The sequence below is a fragment of the Geotrypetes seraphini genome, chromosome 3 (genome assembly GCF_902459505.1).
Source record: "Geotrypetes seraphini chromosome 3, aGeoSer1.1, whole genome shotgun sequence".
Classification (NCBI taxonomy): Eukaryota; Metazoa; Chordata; class Amphibia; order Gymnophiona; family Dermophiidae; genus Geotrypetes; species Geotrypetes seraphini.
The window spans coordinates 90,677,824-90,696,672 of NC_047086.1; the positions used below are offsets into that span (position 1 = coordinate 90,677,824).

General features: G+C 47.0%; 1 protein-coding gene across 2 annotated transcripts in view; it reads right to left on the reverse strand.

Moving 5' to 3' along the window:
* Positions 1-18,849, reverse strand: part of NOL10 (nucleolar protein 10) — a 203,103-nt gene that overhangs the window by 163,816 nt on the left and 20,438 nt on the right. For both annotated transcript variants that reach the window (XM_033939293.1, XM_033939294.1), the window contains exon 5: positions 12,707-12,744. In XM_033939293.1, the coding sequence (XP_033795184.1) occupies positions 12,707-12,744 (38 nt within the window). The remainder of the gene's footprint in view (positions 1-12,706; positions 12,745-18,849) is intronic.

Consider the following 18,849-nt stretch of genomic DNA (forward strand, 5'->3'; position numbering starts at 1 on the left):
AAAAAAGGAGTTCTTCAAATTTTTACCTATAGCTTAATTACCATTTTGTTTCTGTCTATTTCATTTCTCAGTTCTTTTAGTACCCTTGGGTGATTCCGTCTGGGCCTGGTGATTTGTCACTCTTTAACTTGTCTATCTGTCGGAGGATATCCTCTTGGCTTACCTCTATTTGCTCTAGCTTTTCATCCTGACCCCCACTTATGATTTCCTCGGGTTCTGGAACATTGGATGTATCCTCGCTTGTGAAGACCGACGAGAAGAACTTGTTTAACCTGTCGGCTACCTCTTTTCCCTCTCTCACCACTCCCTTCTTATTTCCATCATCCAAAGGTCCCACTTCCTCCCTTGCCGGTTGCTTCCCCTTCACGTACTTGAAGAATGGTTTGAAGTTCCCCGCTTCCCTAGCCAGTCTCTCTCGTATTCTCTTTTTGCTTCCCTAACCACCCGGTGACATTCCTTTTGTTGTTTTTTTGTGTTCCTTCTGGTTTTCCTCAGTTTGGTCCCTTTTCCAATTTTTGAACGATATTTTCTTGTCCCTTATCACCTTTTTCACTGCGTTTGTTATCCACACCGGGTTTTTTGCTCGATTCTTTTTGCACCCTTTCCTAAACCTGGGGACGTACAGGTTTTGTACTTTGACAATGTTCCACACAGAAGTCTAATAATATTGTGTACAATTCTGGAGGCCAAACCTTCAAAAAGATATAAAAAGGATGGCGTCAGTCCAGAGGAAGGCTACTAAAATGGTGTGTTGTCTTCGTGATAAGGCGTATGGGGACAGACTTAAAGATCTCAATCTGTATACTTTTGAGGTAAGGCGGGAGAGGGGAGATACGATAGAGACGTTTAAATACCTACATAATATAAATGCGCATGAGTCGAGTCTCTTTCATTTGAAAGGAAACTCTGCAATGAGAGGGCAGAGGATGAAGTTAAAAGGTGATAGGCTCCGGAGTAATCTGAGGAAATACTTTTTTAACAGAAAGGGTGGTAGATGCGTGGACAGTCTCCTGGAAGAGGTGGTAGAAACAAGAGACTGTGTCTAAATTCAAGCAGGCCTGGGATAGGCAGGTGGGATCTCTTGGAGAGAGAAAGAGATAATGATTACTGCGGATGGACAGCCTAGATGGGCCATTTGGCCTTTATCTGCTGTCATGTTTCTATGAGTGCCCTCGGGATGGGTCCCAAAGTGACGGGCTGGGTCAGGAACTGGTTGAGTGGAAGGTGACAGAGGGTAGTGATCAATGGAGATCGCTCTGAGGAAAGGGATGTTACCCGTGGGGTGTCTCAAGGTTCTGTTCTTTTAACCTTTTTATAAACGATATTGCTGAAGGACTGTCAGGTAAGATTTACCTCTTTGCAAATGATATCAAAATCTGCAAAAGAGTAGACACCAATGATGGTGTGAATAACATGAAGGCTGAACTGGCAAAGCTTGGAGAAAGGTCTGAAATTTGGCAGCTAAAATTTAATACTAAGAAATGCAAAATCATGCTTTTGGATGCAAAAACCCGAGGGAGTGGTACAGTTTAGGGGTGAAAAACGTATGTACATGACAGAAGAGCGGGACTTGGGTGTGATTGTATGTGATGATCTTAAGGTGGCCAAACAGGTTGAAGCTAAAAGGATGCTAGGGTGCATAGGGAGGTATGGCCAGTAGGAAAAAGAAGGTATTGAAGCTCCTGTATAAGACTTTGGTGAAACCTCATTTAAGTTTCAAGTTTATTAAAATTTTTGATTAAATGCAAATCAGAACTTCTAAGCATTTTACAAATTGTATTAAAAAGGGGAAGACAAAACAGACGAATATACAGTTCAAACTTGACCAATATAAAGAAAACAATAGGAACTAAGGCAGAACTACAAAATTAAAAGTAAAGAGTACATAGAAGGTAAGCCACAAAAGGGAGGGAAAACAATAAAGATTGTTGAGCAACTCTGGCAATATTCAAGATCTTTTTAAGAGTCAAATGCATCGTGGGAAAAGTCTTTAAACTGCTCTTAAATCTGTCTAGATTTTTTTCCGCTCTGATATGAAAAGGTAGAGAATACCATATCGTGGGGGCTGTAATAGCGAATGAAGTAGCTCGACATGTGCTAATGATTTTCAATGATGGTATATGGAGTAGATACTGAGAGACGGATCTTAAGATTCAAGTAGGTTCGTGAGGAATAAGAAGTTTATGGATAAAGGCCAGTTCTTTAGTATTTCGAGACTTAAGAGAGAATAGCTATTTTATAAATAATCCAGTAAGGAATTGGCAGCAGATTTTAGTATGGGGGTGACGTGGTTGAATTTTTTCTAATTGTTAAAAAGACATCCGCCACTTACAATTGATACAAAACACCGCCATAAAAATTATTACAGATACCCTTATACAGTGCATTGCAGTAATCGAGTTTGGATATAATAAAAGAATGGATTAAGATATTGAGAGATAGTGGGTCCAAAATATTCACCAGGGATCGAATCATTTTTAATCTAATGAAGCAATTCTTTACTACAGTACTGATCTGTGGGCGATAAGTCAGTTTATTATCTATTATTACGCCTAAGATTTTAGTATTAGTGACGGAGATGATAGAAGTATTGTTTATTGTGATGAGGAGTCTAAGCTGAATTTTATCTTTCCAAGGAAAGAGAAGACATTTGGATTTTGATAAACTGAGTGATAGCGTGTTAGAATATTGTGTACAATTCTGGAGGCCGCACCTTCAAAAAGATATAAAAGGGATGAAGTCAGTCCAGAGGAAGGCTACTAAAATGGTGTGTGGTCTTCGTCATAAGACGTATGGGGACAGACTTAAAGATCTCAATCTGTATACTTTGAAAGAAAGGCGGGAGAGGGGAGATATAACAGAGACGTTTAAATACCTACATGATATAAATACGCTTGAGTCGAATCTCTTTCATTTGAAAAAGAAGCTCTGGAATGACAGAGATTAGGATGAAGTTAAGAGGCTCAGGAGTAATCTAAGGAAATACCTTTTAGTGTTTACAGAAAGGGTGGTAGATGCTTGGAACTGTCTCCTGGAAGAGGTGCTGGAGTCAGAGACTGTGTCTGATTTCAAGAGTGCCTGGGATAGGCACGTGGGATCTCTCAGAGAGAGGAAGAGATAATGGTTACTACAGATGGGCAAACTGGATGGGCCATTTGGCCTCTATCTGCCATCATGTTTCTATGAAAGATTTCATCTTCTTTTCAGACTCTGGAGGAAGGGAATGGAAAGGAAGATCACCCATCCTATTTGTTGTTGCCTCCACGGATTTGGACAAGGAGGGGAAGTTAGTGCTTAGGGCTGGGGAGGCTTAATCTTTGCTAGGTCTACTCCCCAAAAGGGTTTCTCCTTTCGCATCACATTTTTCCCCCCCATTTAATAAAAGCTGAACATCTCCAATTCAATAAACAGAGATAAAAATGGCAAGACCTGGTGGTGCTTGAGAAGCAGCAATGACAAAGAGAAAGAACAATGACTGAGATAGCAGCAGCAAGATAGATAAGGGCCAAGAAGAGAAAAGCAAGCAATGGTGATTGGAAAAACAGGGCAACTGAAGTGGGCCAATGAGCACAAGAGGGCTGGGAGTGTAAGCAAGCACCAAGGAGCAGCATGAGGAGGAGATTCCACAGCTTACTTGTTTATTTAACATGCCAAGTGAAAAAATGGTTTCCATAAAAGTCAAAAGAGAGAAAAGAACTCCCCATCTTCTTATGGGACAGAAAAGAAAATATAAGCTTAAAAACAAGAGAAAGAAAAATAAAGCTTTAGAATTGCTATGACATTCTTAAGATCCTAAGAAAGCCGCTTCAACCATTTTGTCAAGCACAGATATCAGGCTTACAGGTCTATAGCTTCCTGATCACTCCAAGAGCCCTTTTAAGAAACTGATTAACTAAATTAAGGCTGGCCTGAAAGCTTATTACTTTGCCTCTTCACTTCTCAGCTAGATTGGCATGCCTGACTGGGTTCATCTGTTTGTACTAATTACAGAATAACTGAATACATTAGAATCTCAGTTATCTGGCACCCATGGGGATTGGTGTATACCAGATAACTAGGGGGTTTTTTTTGGGTTCATTGAGAGTGTATTAGAAACCTTGTCTAATACACTCTCGGTTCCCTCCCTCCCATCCTGAAGCACCAGTGTGGCAGCAGTCCTGAGCTGTAAAGCCCTCCTCCCTCAAGCTCTGAAGTCTGGACATCTAAATACACTACATCAACCGGCTCATCTTAATCCTTGCCTTCAAAGTTCAAATTAATCACATACCCTCATTCATAGTCAGACTGTTGATCCCATATGATTCTCTGCGATTACTCCATTCTTCACAACGTCTTCTAACGGTCCCTTCTGACCGACAGTTGTTCTATGATACAACGCCCAGACTATCTACTCAGTAGTTGCTTCCACATTGTGGAATGACCTTTGGCACTGAGACCAGAAACTAACTCCATCAACATCTAGCTTTAAAACCTCTCTTTAAAGATGCAAGTTCAGGAACCGACTAGAGATGAAACAATTCTAGATCTAGTTCTTAGTGGAGCACATGAATTGGTGCAGGAGGTAATGGTGCTGAGGCTGCTTGATAATGGTGATCATAACATGATCGTATTTGATATAATCCCAGGAATAAGTTTAAGAATAAGTTTACACAGGAAATCCAATACAATGGCATTTAAAGGGGATTATGATATGAGGAAAATGGTAAAAAGAAAAAGAGGAGCAGGTATGATGTTATTCAAAAATATCATCTTGGAAGCCCAGACTACATGTTATAAAAAAGGAGAAAGAAAGACCAAATGGCAGTCAGCGTGGTTAATAAGCGAGGTGAAGGAAGCTAAAAGAGAATCCTTCAGAAAGTAGAAGGATCCGACTGAAAATATTATCAACAGCACAAGGAATGTACCAAGTCAAATGGAAGGCACCAAGAAGGAAGGCAAAGAGACCTTGAAAAGAAGATTGCGTCGGAAGCAAACATAGTGAAAACCTTTTTAGGTAGATTAAAAGCAAGAAGCTGGGAAGAGAATCAGTTGGACCGCTAGACCACAAGGGATAAAAGGGGCTCTCAGGGAAGACAAGGCCATAGAGGAGAGATTAAATTAATTATTTGCCTCGGTTTTCACAGAGGAAGATGTGGCGGACTTACCAGTGCCAAAAATGGTATTCAACTATAATGAATCAGAGAAACCCAAACAAATCTCTAACACTGAAAGATGTAATGGGTCAGTTTGACAAATTTAACAGTAGCAAATTGACTGGACCAGTTGGTATACATCCCAGAGTGCTGACAGAATTGAAAAATAAACTTGTAGAGCTATTGTTAGTAATTTGCAATTCTTCTTTAAAATCCAGCATAGTATCGGAATACTGGAGGGAGGCCAAAGTGACACTGATTTTTAAAAACAGTTCCAAAGGTGATCTAGGAAAGTATAGACTGGTGAGCATTTAGAATCATTCAGAAGTTAAAGCAGTGCCTGTGTCCGTGGTGGATCTCTCTTGTCTGGGAGGTTGCTTTTCATCCTTTATAAGAGCAGCATATAGCAAGGCTGTGGGAGAGAGGAACCTGAACTATAGCTATGTGATGCAGGGTTCTAAATTAGGAGTCACTGCCCAGGAAAAGGATCTAGGTGTCACTGTTAAGGATACATTGAAACCCTCAGCTTAATGTGAGGCAGCAGCTAAGCAATTAAATAGAATGTTAGGAATTATCAGGAAAGGAATGGAAAACAACAATGAAAATGTTATAATGCCCATGTATCACTCTATGGTTTGGCCACACTTTGAATACTATGTGCAATTCTGGTCACTGTATCTCATAAAAAGGATATAATGGAATTAGAAAAGGTACACTGAGTAGGGCAATGAAAACAATAAAAGGAATGGGATGACTTCCCTATGAGGAAAGGCTATAGTGGCTAGGACTCGTCAGCTTAGAACAGATACGGCTCAGGGGCGATATATGAGAGGTCTATAAAATAATGAGTGGAGTGGAAAGGGTAAATGTAAATTGCTTGTTTACTCTTTCCAAAAATACTAGGACTAGGGGGCATGGACGAAGCTACTAAGTAGTAGATTTAAAACAGACTGGAGAAAATATTTATTCGCACAATGTGTAATTAAACTCTGGAATTCATTGCTGGAGAATGTGATGAAATCAGTTAGCTTGGCAGGGTTTAAAAAAGGTTTGGATAATTTCCTAAAAGAGAAGCCCCTAGGCCATTATGGAGATGGCTTGGGGAAATCCACTGCTTATTTCTAGGCTAAGCAGCATAATGGAGAAATTAGGTTCTTACCTGCTAATTTACTTTCTTTTAGCTTCTCCAGACCAGTAGAGGTTAACTTTACGATTGGGTATATATCTAATCATGACCAGCAGGTGGAGACTGAAAACAAAACTTTGGGACAGTATATCCTAGCCCCTCCTCTCTATTTCCCTCAGTCTGCCGAATAGCCAAGCAGAACCAAGAACTGGAAAACAACAGAGAGAAAAAAAAACAATACTCCAAAAGGAGTAACAAATAACATACCCAAAAATGCTGTTGGAAAATGCAGAGGAGAAATTCCCGAAGGAAGAAGGTCCCCACAGCTCGCCAGCTAAGCCAGCCGAGCCACAGCCGCTGTTCTTCAATTCTCCCCGGCCCTAGAAAAATACTAGAACCCGCAGCAAAAACCAAAAACTGCCCGCGCAACAGCCCCAACAACAACAACAACAGACAGGGTGGGGACCTCTACTGATCTGGAGAAGCTAAAAGAAAGTAAATTAGCAGGTAAGAACCTAATTTCTCCTTCTTTAGCACTCTCCAGACCAGTAGAGGTTAACTTTACGATTGGGACGTACCAAAGCAGTCCCTCTCACGGGCGGGACCCCCGAAGGGCCGATACCAGAACACGCTCACCGAACACCGCGTCCCGACGCGCCTGAACATCTACCCGATAATGCCGAACAAATGAATGCAAGGAGGACCAAACCGCAGCCTTACAAATATCCACCGGAGGCACGAGCGACGACTCAGCCCAAGAAGCCGCCTGACCCCTAGTGGAATGAGCCTTGAGAAACTCCGGAACCGGCTTCTGACTCAGAAGATAAGCGGAAGCAATCATCTCCTTGATCCAACGCGCAATAGTAGCCTTAGAAGCGCCAGCCCCCCGACGAGGACCCGCCAGAAGCACAAAGAGATGATCGGAGCTCCGAAAATCCCGGGTCCGCTGCACATAAGCCTGGAGGACCCGACCGACATCCAACTTGCGCAGCTGTCGTTGCTCAGAAGAACCCTCCCGACTACCCAAGACCGGGAGGACCACCGATTGATTGACATGAAAAGGAGAAACTACCTTCGGCAGAAAGGAAGGAACAGGCCGCAAAACAACCCGCTCCTTCGAAAACTCCAGGAAGGGAGCCCTACAAGAGAAAGCCTGTAGCTCAGACACCCGTCTAGCGGAAGTAATGGCCACCAAAAAGACCGACTTCAGCGTAAGGTCCTTCAACGAACAGCCATCCAACGGCTCGAAAGGAGGGCGCACTAGAACAGAGAGAACCAGATTGAGATCCCAAGAGGGAATCGAGGGCCTTATGGGAGGCCTGATCAACTTGGCCGCCCTAAGAAAGCGAATCACATCAGGAATGGCTGACAAACGCTGACCTGTCACCAGCCCCCGAAAAGCCGACAGGGCCGCCAGATGAACCCGAAGAGAAGACCAGGCCAGGCCCCTATCCAGGCCATCCTGCAAAAACTCTAGAATGTTAGGCAGAGAAGCGCGAAAGGAGACCACTCCCCGCGCTCGGCACCATTCCTCAAACAGACGCCAAACCCGTACATAAGCCCGAGAGGTAGAAAGCCTCCGGGACCCCAAAAGTGTAGAGATCACCTTGTCGGAATATCCCTTCTTACTCAGGCGGCCCCTTTCAAGAGCCAAGCCGTAAGACAAAAGGGAGACGGGTCGAACATGGGAATGGGACCCTGCGTCAGAAGATCGCACCCGAGAGGCAGAGGAAGAGGATCCGCCACCAGATGCCTCACCAGATCCGCATACCACGGACGACGAGGCCAATCCGGAGCCACCAAGACCACCAGCCCCGGATGGCGAACAATGCGAAGCAGTACTCTGCCCACTAATGGCCAAGGAGGGAACACATACAACAGCCCCTCCGTTGGCCACGGTTGGACCAGAGCATCCAGACCCTCGGCCAGACCGTCCCTGCGACGACTGAAGAAGCGGGGTACTTTGGCGTTGCCACTTGTAGCCATCAGATCCATCAGGGGCTGCCCCCAAGCACGCACTAGCAACTGAAACGCCTCGGCGCCGAGACACCACTCTCCCGGATCCAAGAAGTGACGACTGAGGAAGTCCGCCTGAACGTTTTCTACCCCGGCAATGTGAGAGGCCGAGAGGTCCAGAAGATGCGACTCCGCCCAAACCATGAGCCGAGCCGCCTCCTGCGCCACCAGAGTGCTCTTGGTGCCCCCCTGACGATTGACATAAGCCACCGCCGTGGCATTGTCCGACAGGACTCTGACCGACTTGCCCAACAAAAGGGAGTGGAAAGCCAACAGCGCCAGCCGGACCGCCCTGGTCTCCAACACGTTGATCGACCAGGAGGCCTCCTCCGTGGACCAGGTTCCCTGAGCTGAGTGACCCAGACACTGGGCCCCCCAACCCAGGAGACTCGCATCCGTAAGGAGCACCGTCCACCGCGGAAGATCCAGACCCACCCCCTGAACTAGGTGAGGGGTCCGGAGCCACCAACGCAGACTGCAGCGCGCCAAGCCTCGCAGGGGAACCGGAACATCCATCCCGTGCCTCTGGGGAGACCACCTCCGGAGCAGAGCATACTGGAGAGGACGCATGTGGGCCCGCGCCCACCTCACCACGTCCAGGGACGCCGCCATCGACCCCAGGACCTGGAGGAAATCTCGCGCCCGAGGACACCGGGACGCCAAAAGCAGGCGAATCTGAGACTGCAATTTGCTCACCCGGGCCTCTGGGAGGAAGACCTTCCCCAAGGAGGTGTCGAACAGCACCCCGAGGTACTCCAGACGCTGAGCCGGAACCAACCGACTCTTGGAAAGGTTGACCACCCAGCCCAGCGACCGGAGAAACTCCACCACCCGAGCCGTAACCCGGGAGCTTTCCTGCAACGACTTGGCCCGAATTAACCAGTCGTCCAGGTAGGGGTGTACCAGAATGCCCTCCGACCGCAAGGCTGCCGCGACGACCACCATCACCTTGGTGAACGTCCGGGGAGCCGTGGCCAGCCCAAAGGGAAGCGCACAGAACTGATAGTGCCGACCCAAGATCGCAAAGCGCAGGAAACGCTGATGAGAGGTCCGAATAGGAACATGCAAGTAGGCCTCCGTCAGATCGAGAGAAGTGAGAAACTCCCCCGGCTGAACCGCCAGAATGACCGACCGCAGCGTTTCCATACGGAAAGAGGGAACCTTGAGAGCCCTGTTGACCCCTTTCAAATCGAGGATGGGCCGAAAAGTCCCCTCCTTTTTGGGCACCACAAAGTAAATGGAGTACCTGCCCGTGCCCCACTCCGGGGGGGGCACTGGAACTACTGCCCTGAGATCTAGCAAGCGCTGAAGGGTCTGGCGAAACGCCAGCGTCTTCCCAGGAGTCTGACACGGAGAAGCGAGGAAAAAATCCGGCAGAGAGCGGGCGAACTCCAGGGCATAACCGTCCCGCACCACCTCCAGGACCCACTGATCGGACGTGATCTCGGCCCATTTGGGAAAAAAGTCGCGCAGCCGGGCCCCCACCGGAACCAAGGGGGGCGCCGGCAAGGCGTCATTGTGCAGGACGGGAAGCGGGGGAACCGGCGGAGGGGTTCCCTGCCCCCCGACGGGCCCCCCGAAAGGGCTGCATGCGCTGGAAGAACCGACCCCGGGAAAACCCCGGAGACTGGAAAGAAGCAGCCCCACGCCCAGGGCGATACTTGCGAAATTCCCGCAAACGCCCCCGGGCCGCACCACCCCGAGACGCCGGGCGGGCACGGTCCTCCGGCAAACGGGGAACTTTCGAGTCCGACAGAGTCTGAATCAACTTATCCAAGTCCTCTCCAAATAAAAACGACCCCCGAAAGGGAAATTTAGTAAGCTTAGCTTTGGACGCAGCATCCGCCGCCCAAGCGCGCAGCCACAACACACGCCTTGCGGCCACGCCAAAAGCCATGGACTTAGCCGAGATCCGCACCAAATCATACAGAGCATCCGAGAGGAATGAGGCAGCCATCTCAATCTTCGCTACCTCCTGATCCACCAGAGACCAGTCGTCAGACTCTCGATCCAAGACCCGCTCCGCCCACCGAAACACGGCGCGAGCGACCAGTCCCCCACAAATAGCCGCCTGGACCCCAAAGGCAGAGACTTGAAAATTTTGCTTAAGGATGGTCTCCAATTTGCGCTCCTCAGAGTCCCGCAAGGCAGAACCGCCCTCAACAGGCACGGTATGCCGCTTGGAAATAGCCGAGACCACCGCATCCACGACTGGCGAAGCTAACGTAGCCCGATCCCCTTCAGGAATGGGATACAGGCGAGCCATGCTGCGCGCCAGCCGAAACGGCGTCTCCGGCGTTTTCCACTGCTCAAGAATAATATCCCGAATATCCTGATGCATAGGAAAAGAGCGGGAAACGGAACGGATCCCTCGTAACAGAGGGTCCCCCACACGCGGAGTCTCCGGCGGCGCGTCCTCAAAACGCAAAGCCGAAGAAACCTGTTGAATAAGGTCAGGCAGCTCATCTCTCTGAAAAAGGCGCACCACGGACGCCTCGTCACTGGAGAACGGGAAACCCGACAACCCGCCGCCAGCTTCCGTCCCCTCCAGAGGGTCCTGGAATTCCTCAGAAGGGTCCAGGTCCTCCTCCAGACCGACACGTTCCTCCGACCACAAATCCTCGTCCCACGACACCCGCGGACGCTTGGACAAGAGAGGCGGCGGAGGGGACGTCACGTCAGACGAGAGAGGCAAAGCCGCAGGGAGCGCGGAGGAAACCCCACCCCCCGAGACCCCCTGGGCGCAACCGGGACCCCCCAGCCGCCTGAAAATAGGCTTTGCATAATGAAAAGAAAAAATCAGGGGAAAAAACCCCCCGAGGGTCCCAAGGGACTCCCTGCCACAGCAGGGGACCCAGCAGAAACCTGCCCCTGCTTAGCCAAAACAGGGGGAAGGTCACCTGAGGTGGAAGACAAAATGGAGGGGCCAGACAGAGAAGATGGCGTCTTTCCCGCCAAAACAGCTCCCTCCATAGCCTGCAGCGGCTGAGAGACCTGAAAAGTCTCAGCCGCTAAAACAGGCAAGCCGGCATCAGCTGTCAAAATATCAGCTGAGAGGGAATCCTCTAAAACCCGACCGTCGGCGGCTCGGGGAATCCCTCCGTGGGCGGACGGAGAAGACCGGGCTTCTCCACCGTTCCCTGCCGACTCGCGAGGCACCATCGGCGGGGAGCTCTGGGCGCCTGCAGCCGCTGCCGACGGAGCTCCTCCACCGCACCGGCCTGAACACCGCTTGCACAGGCCGGCCGCGAGTGCCTCGCGTCTGGAGCACAATGAGCACTTTTTCCCTTTAGAAGTGCTCATTGCTCCATACGCGACCTAGCTGTAAAAAAAGTGCCGGTTAGTTGAAAAAATACAGTAAAATACAGTTTTCTTAAAGGGATACAACCCTCCAGACCAGCACTACCTCAGGATTTTTTTTTTTTTTTTTTTTTTACAGAACAGACTCCACAGGCTCTCGAAGCAATATGCCTTGCTTGATTTAGGGGGCAAGGCTTACTGCTGAGGCTCCTCTAAAAAAATATGGGGAGGTGGAGGAAGTGGGGGGAGGGACCCCGCTCGTGACCCGCCGGGTTTAACACCCCCCGAGGTCGGACGAACCCCCAAACAGAGTCCGTCCAAGCTCCGTCCGGCTAAAAACAGGGACAATAAACCTCTAAACAAATTCCAACAGCCCTACCAAGGGAGATGGGTACAGATCACTCAACACCTGCTGGAGACTGAAAGAAGACTGAGGGAAATAGAGAGGAGGGGCTAGGATATACTGTCCCAAAGTTTTGTTTTCAGTCTCCACCTGCTGGTCATGATTAGATATATACCCAATCGTAAAGTTAACCTCTACTGGTCTGGAGAGTGCTAAAGAAATCTGCTTTACTGCTTGGAATCTAGCTAGGGACCTGGGCTGGCCACTGTTGGAAATAGGATGCTGGGCTTGATGGACTTTAGGTCTGTCCCAGTATGGCAATTCTTGTGTTCTTATGGAATGCAATGCAGCTTGCAATGTTCTGCTTCATCCTGGAGAGCTGTTTTTGTCAAATAAAGTAGCATAAATGCAATTTTTCATTTGTCAGGTTCATTATAAAAGGGAACTTTGGCAAATAAATAGCTGCCCTTTGATTAATCTGAGTGCCTCAGTCTTTGCTGTGCACTGGAAAAGAAAGCAACATACCCAAGGTCACTCCAAGTGGCTGGAGATGGACTGTCTATCCAAACCACAAGGTCGCTTTGTCTCCTCCTTCCTCATTAATCTCACTATGCAATAAACAGTTCCTTAAAACAAAGCATTTCTCATTCAAAAGCATGCTGTGCAAGGGTGAAATGAATTCACCATATTGAGACTGAGGCTCTGGAAAAACATAATATAGAATTGTATTCCTTGCTTTGAAGTTAGTCAATTATTTTATTCATAAAATCTGAAATAAACTTAACATACCTTTGAATAATCTTCTGATAAAATATCAAATTTAACAACTGAAAGAAACAAAAGAGACAGCTTATGTATTACACACATCAGCCCATACAGCACAAACAACATTTATTCTCTGTTGCTAAAATAAGTCAGAGGAGGAGTTAATAGTTTTATAACCAAAGGACAGAGAGGGAATGAAATAGCAGGAAATAACTATGAAAACTATTAACGTAAAATCCAAATGTTAAAACCCACCTATTTTTTTTTTTAAACAGTAAAATAGTAAAATGTTCAGAAGATTCTAGGGCAAATTGTATTTTAGTTTCTTGGGATACAGCACTGCCGGGATACAAGCTCTATCGCCAGGACAGGTCAGGACAGAAAGGAGGAGGAATAGCCCTATACGTAAAAGAAAGCATACAATCGCCAAGAATGGACACAGCGGAGACGACCAACAAACTGGAATCGCTATGGGTTAAAATACCGGGTAGGAAAGGGCATGAAATAAAGATGGGCTTATACTATCGTCCACCCGAGCAAACCAGAGATATTGATAAAGAAATGGATGCCGAGATGAAGCGAGAATGCAAAAGAGGTTACACGGTTGTTATGGGAGACTTCAACTACCCCGGGATAGACTGGAGTCTTGGAAGCTCAAGATGCGCCAGGGAAACAGAATTCCTGGAGGCTATACAAGATTTCTTCATGGAGCAGCTTGTTAGAGAACTGACGAGAGGAAATGCAACTTTGGATCTAATCCTAAATGGGCTAATGGGACCTGCAAAGGAAGTGGAAGTAGTGGGACCGTTGGGAAATAGCGATCATAATATGATCAAGTTCAAGGTTGAAGTAGGAATACCGAACGGAAAGAGAACCATAACGACAACTTTCAACTTCAGGAAAGGAAACTATGAAGCAATGAGGGAAATGGTAAGGAAGAAAATTAGGAACACTTCCAAGAAATGGCAAACGGTAGAACATGCCTGGTCTTTTTTCAAGGACACGGTGAGCGAGGCGCAAAATCTGTACATCCCCAGATTCAGAAAGGGGCGCAAAAAGAGTCGAACAAAAGACCCGGTATGGATGACTAAAATAGTGAAGGAAGCGATAGCCAATAAGAAAAATTCATTCAGGAAATGGAAGAAGGACAAAACTGAGGAGAACTGGAAAGAGCATAGGAAGTATCAAAAAGAATGTCACAGTGTGGTTCGAAAAGCCAAAAGAGAGTACGAAGAGAGGCTAGCCAGGGAGGCACAAAATTTCAAACCGTTCTTCAGATATGTTAAAGGGAAACAGCCAGCTAGGGAGGAGGTGGGACCGCTGGACGAAGGAGACAGGAAGGGAGCGGTGAAGGAGGAGAAAGAAGTCGCGGAAAGACTTAACATGTTCTTTTCGTCTGTATTTACAAACGAAGACACAACCAACATACCGGAACCTGAGCAAATCTTCAATGGAAATCAAGCAGAAAAATTAACATCCATGGAAGTGAGCCTTGATGATGTACACAGGCAGATAGAAAAACTTAAAACTGACAAATCCCCTGGTCCGGATGGAATCCATCCAAGGGTTTTGAAAGAATTAAAGGAGGAGATAGCTGAACTAATGCAGAAAATTTGCAACCTATCCTTGAAAACAGGCATGATCCCGGAGGATTGGAAGATAGCCAACGTCATGCCCATCTTTAAAAAGGGATCAAGAGGTGACCCGGGAAACTACAGACTGGTGAGTCTGACCTCGGTTCCGGGGAAAATGGCGGAAGCACTGATAAAAGAAAACATCGATGAACATTTGGATAGAAACGAACTTCTGAAAACAAGCCAACATGGTTTCTGCAGGGGGAGATCATGCCTAACTAACTTATTGCACTTCTTCGAAGGAATTAACAAAAGGATGGACAGGGGAGACCCCATAGACATCATATACCTTGATTTCCAAAAAGCCTTTGACAAGGTGCCTCACGAACGTCTACTCCGGAAACTGAAGAATCATGGGGTGGATGGAGACGTACATAGATGGATCAGAAACTGGTTGGCAGGTAGGAAACAGAGGGTAGGAGTGAAGGGCCACTACTTGGACTGGATGAGGGTCACGAGTGGTGTTCCGCAGGGCTCGGTGCTCGGGCCGCTGCTATTTAATATATTCATAAATGATCTAGAAACAGGGACGAAGTGTGAGATAATAAAATTTGCGGACGATACAAAAATATTTAGTGGAGCTGAAACTAAAGAGGAATGCGAAGAATTGCAAAGGGACTTGAACAAACTGGGGGAATGGGCGGTGAGATGGCAGATGAAGTTCAATGTTGAGAAATGTAAAGTATTGCATGTGGGAAGCAGAAACCCAAGGTACAACTATACGATGGGAGGGATGTTATTGAATGAGAGTACCCAAGAAAGGGACTTGGGGGTAATGGTGGACATGACAATGAAGCTGACGGCACATTGCGCAGCGGCCGCTAAGAAAGCAAATAGAATGCTAGGTATAATCAAGAAGGGTATTACAACCAGGACAAAAGAAGTTATCCTGCCGTTGTATCGGGCGATGGTGAGCCCGCATCTGGAATACTGCGTCCAATATTGGTCGCCGTACCTTAAGAAGGATATGGCGTTACTCGAGAGGGTTCAGAGGAGAGCGACACGCCTGATAAAAGGGATGGAAAACCTTTCATACGCTGAGAGATTGGAGAAACTGGGTCTCTTTTCCCTGGAGAAGAGGAGACTTAGAGAGGATATGATAGAGACTTATAAGATCATGAAGGGCATAGAGAGAGTAGAGAGGGACAGATTCTTCAAACTTTCTAAAAATAAAAGAACAAGAGGGCACTCGGAAAAGTTGAAAGGGGACAGATTCAAAACGAATGCTAGGAAGTTCTTCTTTACCCAACGAGTGGTGGACTACTGGAATGCGCTTCCAGAGGGCGTAATAGGGCAGAGTACAGTACTGGGGTTTAAGAAAGGATTGGACAATTTCCTGCTGGAAAAGGGGATAGAAGGGTATAAATAGAGGATTACTGCACAGGTCCTGGACCTGTTGTGCCGCCGCATGAGCGGACTTCTGGGCATGATGGACCTCAGGTCTGACCCAGGAGAGGCATTGCTTATGTTATGTTCTTATGTTCTTGCTACTGCATGAAAAAGGTTCATTTTGATTTCTTTTTTTGTTAATCAAGACATGAAATAGATCCTTGCAATTTCATCAATGGTCACTCTAGTCCAGTGGTCTTATATAATTTTTAAGCCAGGGACACTTTGGATTCTAATGAGCTGAAGGAGAGCAGTCAAATATCATCCCATGTTGGGTCATGACATTACTAACCAGCATGTGCCAATGACCTCCATCTCCACCAGCCCACCTTCAAATTTCACTTTTGTCTATTGAGAAATGCCTTGTCCTTCAAGCATGCAGATCTACATTTTTTCCCTTCTGTTCTGAGCTGGGTAAAAAGTAGCAGGAAAAAAAAAAAAGACAGAGCTGTCCCAGAGACCTCTGAGGGCTGCCATTAAACATAGAAACATAGAAAATGACGGCAAAAAAGGGCCATAGCCCATCAAGTCTGCCCACTCCAACAACCCTCCCCTAATCTACACTCTATCACTCATCCCCAATCTGCCCTCCTCTATGCTACCCTCGTAGGGATCCAACGTGGGCATCCCATTTATTCTTAAAATCTTGTATGCTGCTGGCCATGATCACCTGCTCCGGGAGCTCGTTCCAATGGTCCACCACTCTTTCAGTGAAGAAGTACTTCCTGGTATCCCCATGAAATTTCCCCCCCCCTGATTTTCAACGGATGTCCCCTTGTGGACGAGGGCCCTTTTAGAAGGAAAATGTTGTCTTCCACCTCTATTCGACCAGTGATGTACTTAAACGTCTCTATCATATCTCCCCTCTCCCTACGTTCCTCGAGAGAGTATAGCCGCCATTGTTCCCTGGGCCTTGCATTGAAGGTCCAGTTGGAAACAGTAAACACTGCAGAGATAAATGTTTTTAGCATTCAAGAAAGGCATGGTTTTAGTGAATATACTGAGGTATTGGCCTACCTATATGTGAAGTATACCTCAAAGGACATAGCTACCCTAGATGTACATGGTAATCTTCTCAGATAATATGGCCAGGCAAGTATTAGAACACTTTTACAAATCAAAAAAAGCAAACTGTTAAAAAGAAATCTACAGATGCCTCTAAGGTCACAATCAGGGCATCACGTTAACAGCATCAAATTCTGAATTTGGGGCTACCCCAAATTCAAAAGGAAGTGTCATGGCCTGGATAAAAGACATGGTGATGCTGGAGGTTTGTGAAAGAACTGGAAGGAGAAGTCCAACTGAAAAAAAAGTAGGAATAGAAGAGAAATGTTGAAAGAAGAGAAGTAAAGAGACTGGAGGGAGGAGGTGGTGGCTACAGAAGATGAAAGTCAAAATACAGTGGTACCTTGGATTACGAGCATAATCCGTTCCAGGAGCATGCTCGTAATCCAAAATGCTCGTTTATCAAAGCGAGTTTCCCCATAAGAAATAATGGAAACTCGCTTTGATAGGTTCCCACCCTCTACCCCCCCCCCCCCCCCCCCCCGAGGCCAGCAACGCTGCTCCCCCCCCCCACAAGAATCGGCATTGCTCCCCCCGAAGGCCCCCCCGCGAACCGGCACCCTCCCCCCCCCACGATCCGGCACCCCCGCCACCATCATTGGGCACCCCCCCCGCCGCGACCTGAGGTCCCCCCAACCCACCCGAACCCTCTTCTTACTTTGATGTAGCCTCCGCACCTGCACCAGCATGTCCTGTGCTGTGCTGTGCCCGAAAATTTGCCTCCGGTGCTGGGCCTTAAGCATGCGCACATGCTCAAGGCCCAGCACCGGAGGCAGATTTTCGGGCACAGCACAGCACAGGACATCCTGGTGCAGGTGCGGAGGCTACATCAAAGTAAGAAGAGGGTTCGGGTGGGTTGGGGGGACCTCAGGTCGCGGCGGGGGGATGCCTGATGGCAGCGGGGGGGGGTGCCGGTTCGCAGGGGGGGCACTCGCAAATAGAGGCGCGCTCGGTTTACGAGGCACCAAGTTTGCAAATGTTTTGCTCGTCTTGCAAAACACTCGCAAACCGGTGCACTCGTAAACAGAGGTACCACTGTATATATATTAAAAAATATAGAAGCTGGCATTGTAATCTGGAAGCAGGGACTTTAGATCACTTAATATTCTATTGTCCCTGTATCATGGCCTTTTGGAAATCAATTTGGTCTCAAATTAATTGTTTACTAGAAAACCATGTAACATTATCATATGATACAATTATGTTTGGTATGTCAATGAGAACAAAGAGTCAAATATCATCAAGCAACAATAAACTTTTATTGATTATGACAGGAGTCGCCTTACAACATATCACCAGTAATTGGAAAAATTACAGTAGACTTAACTATACCTTCTGATGGAATTCGTTGTGTCACATTTACAAAATGGAAAGAACAATTGCTCTACAAAAAGGGAATTATAATAATTTTAAAAAGATTTGGGGGCCATTGACAAGTTATTGCAATGATTAGACACCATTTTCCTCTGAAAGTACATTTATACATAGGGGGGAGGGGGAATGGTATAAAGTTCTATTAAAGGTTTAATCAATACTGGGCCATGGTACGCCCTCACCTGAAGTACTGCGACCAGCACTGGTCGCCGTACATGAAGAAGGACATGGTACTACTAGAAAGGGTCCAGAGAAGAGTGACTAAGATGGTTAAGGGCCTGGAGGAGCTGCCGTACAGCGAAAGATTAGAGAAACTGGGCCTCTTCTCCCTCAAACAGAGAATATTGAGAGGGGACATGATTGAAACATTCAAGGTACTGAAGGGGATAGACTTAGTAGATAAGGACAGGTTGTTCACCCTTTCCAAGGTAGGGAGAACAAGAGGGCACACTCTAAAGTTGAAAGGGGATAGATTCCGTACAAACGTAAGGAAGTTCTTCTTCACCCAGAGAGTGGTAGAAAGCTGGAACGCTCTTCCAGAGGCTGTTATAGGGGAAAACACCCTCCAAGGATTCAAGACAAAGTTAGACAAGTTTCTGCTGAACAGGAACGTGCGCTGATGGGGCTAGTCTCAGTTAGGGGGCTGGTCTTATACCAGAGGGCCGCCGCATGAGTGGACTGCGGGCATGATGGACCACTGGTCTG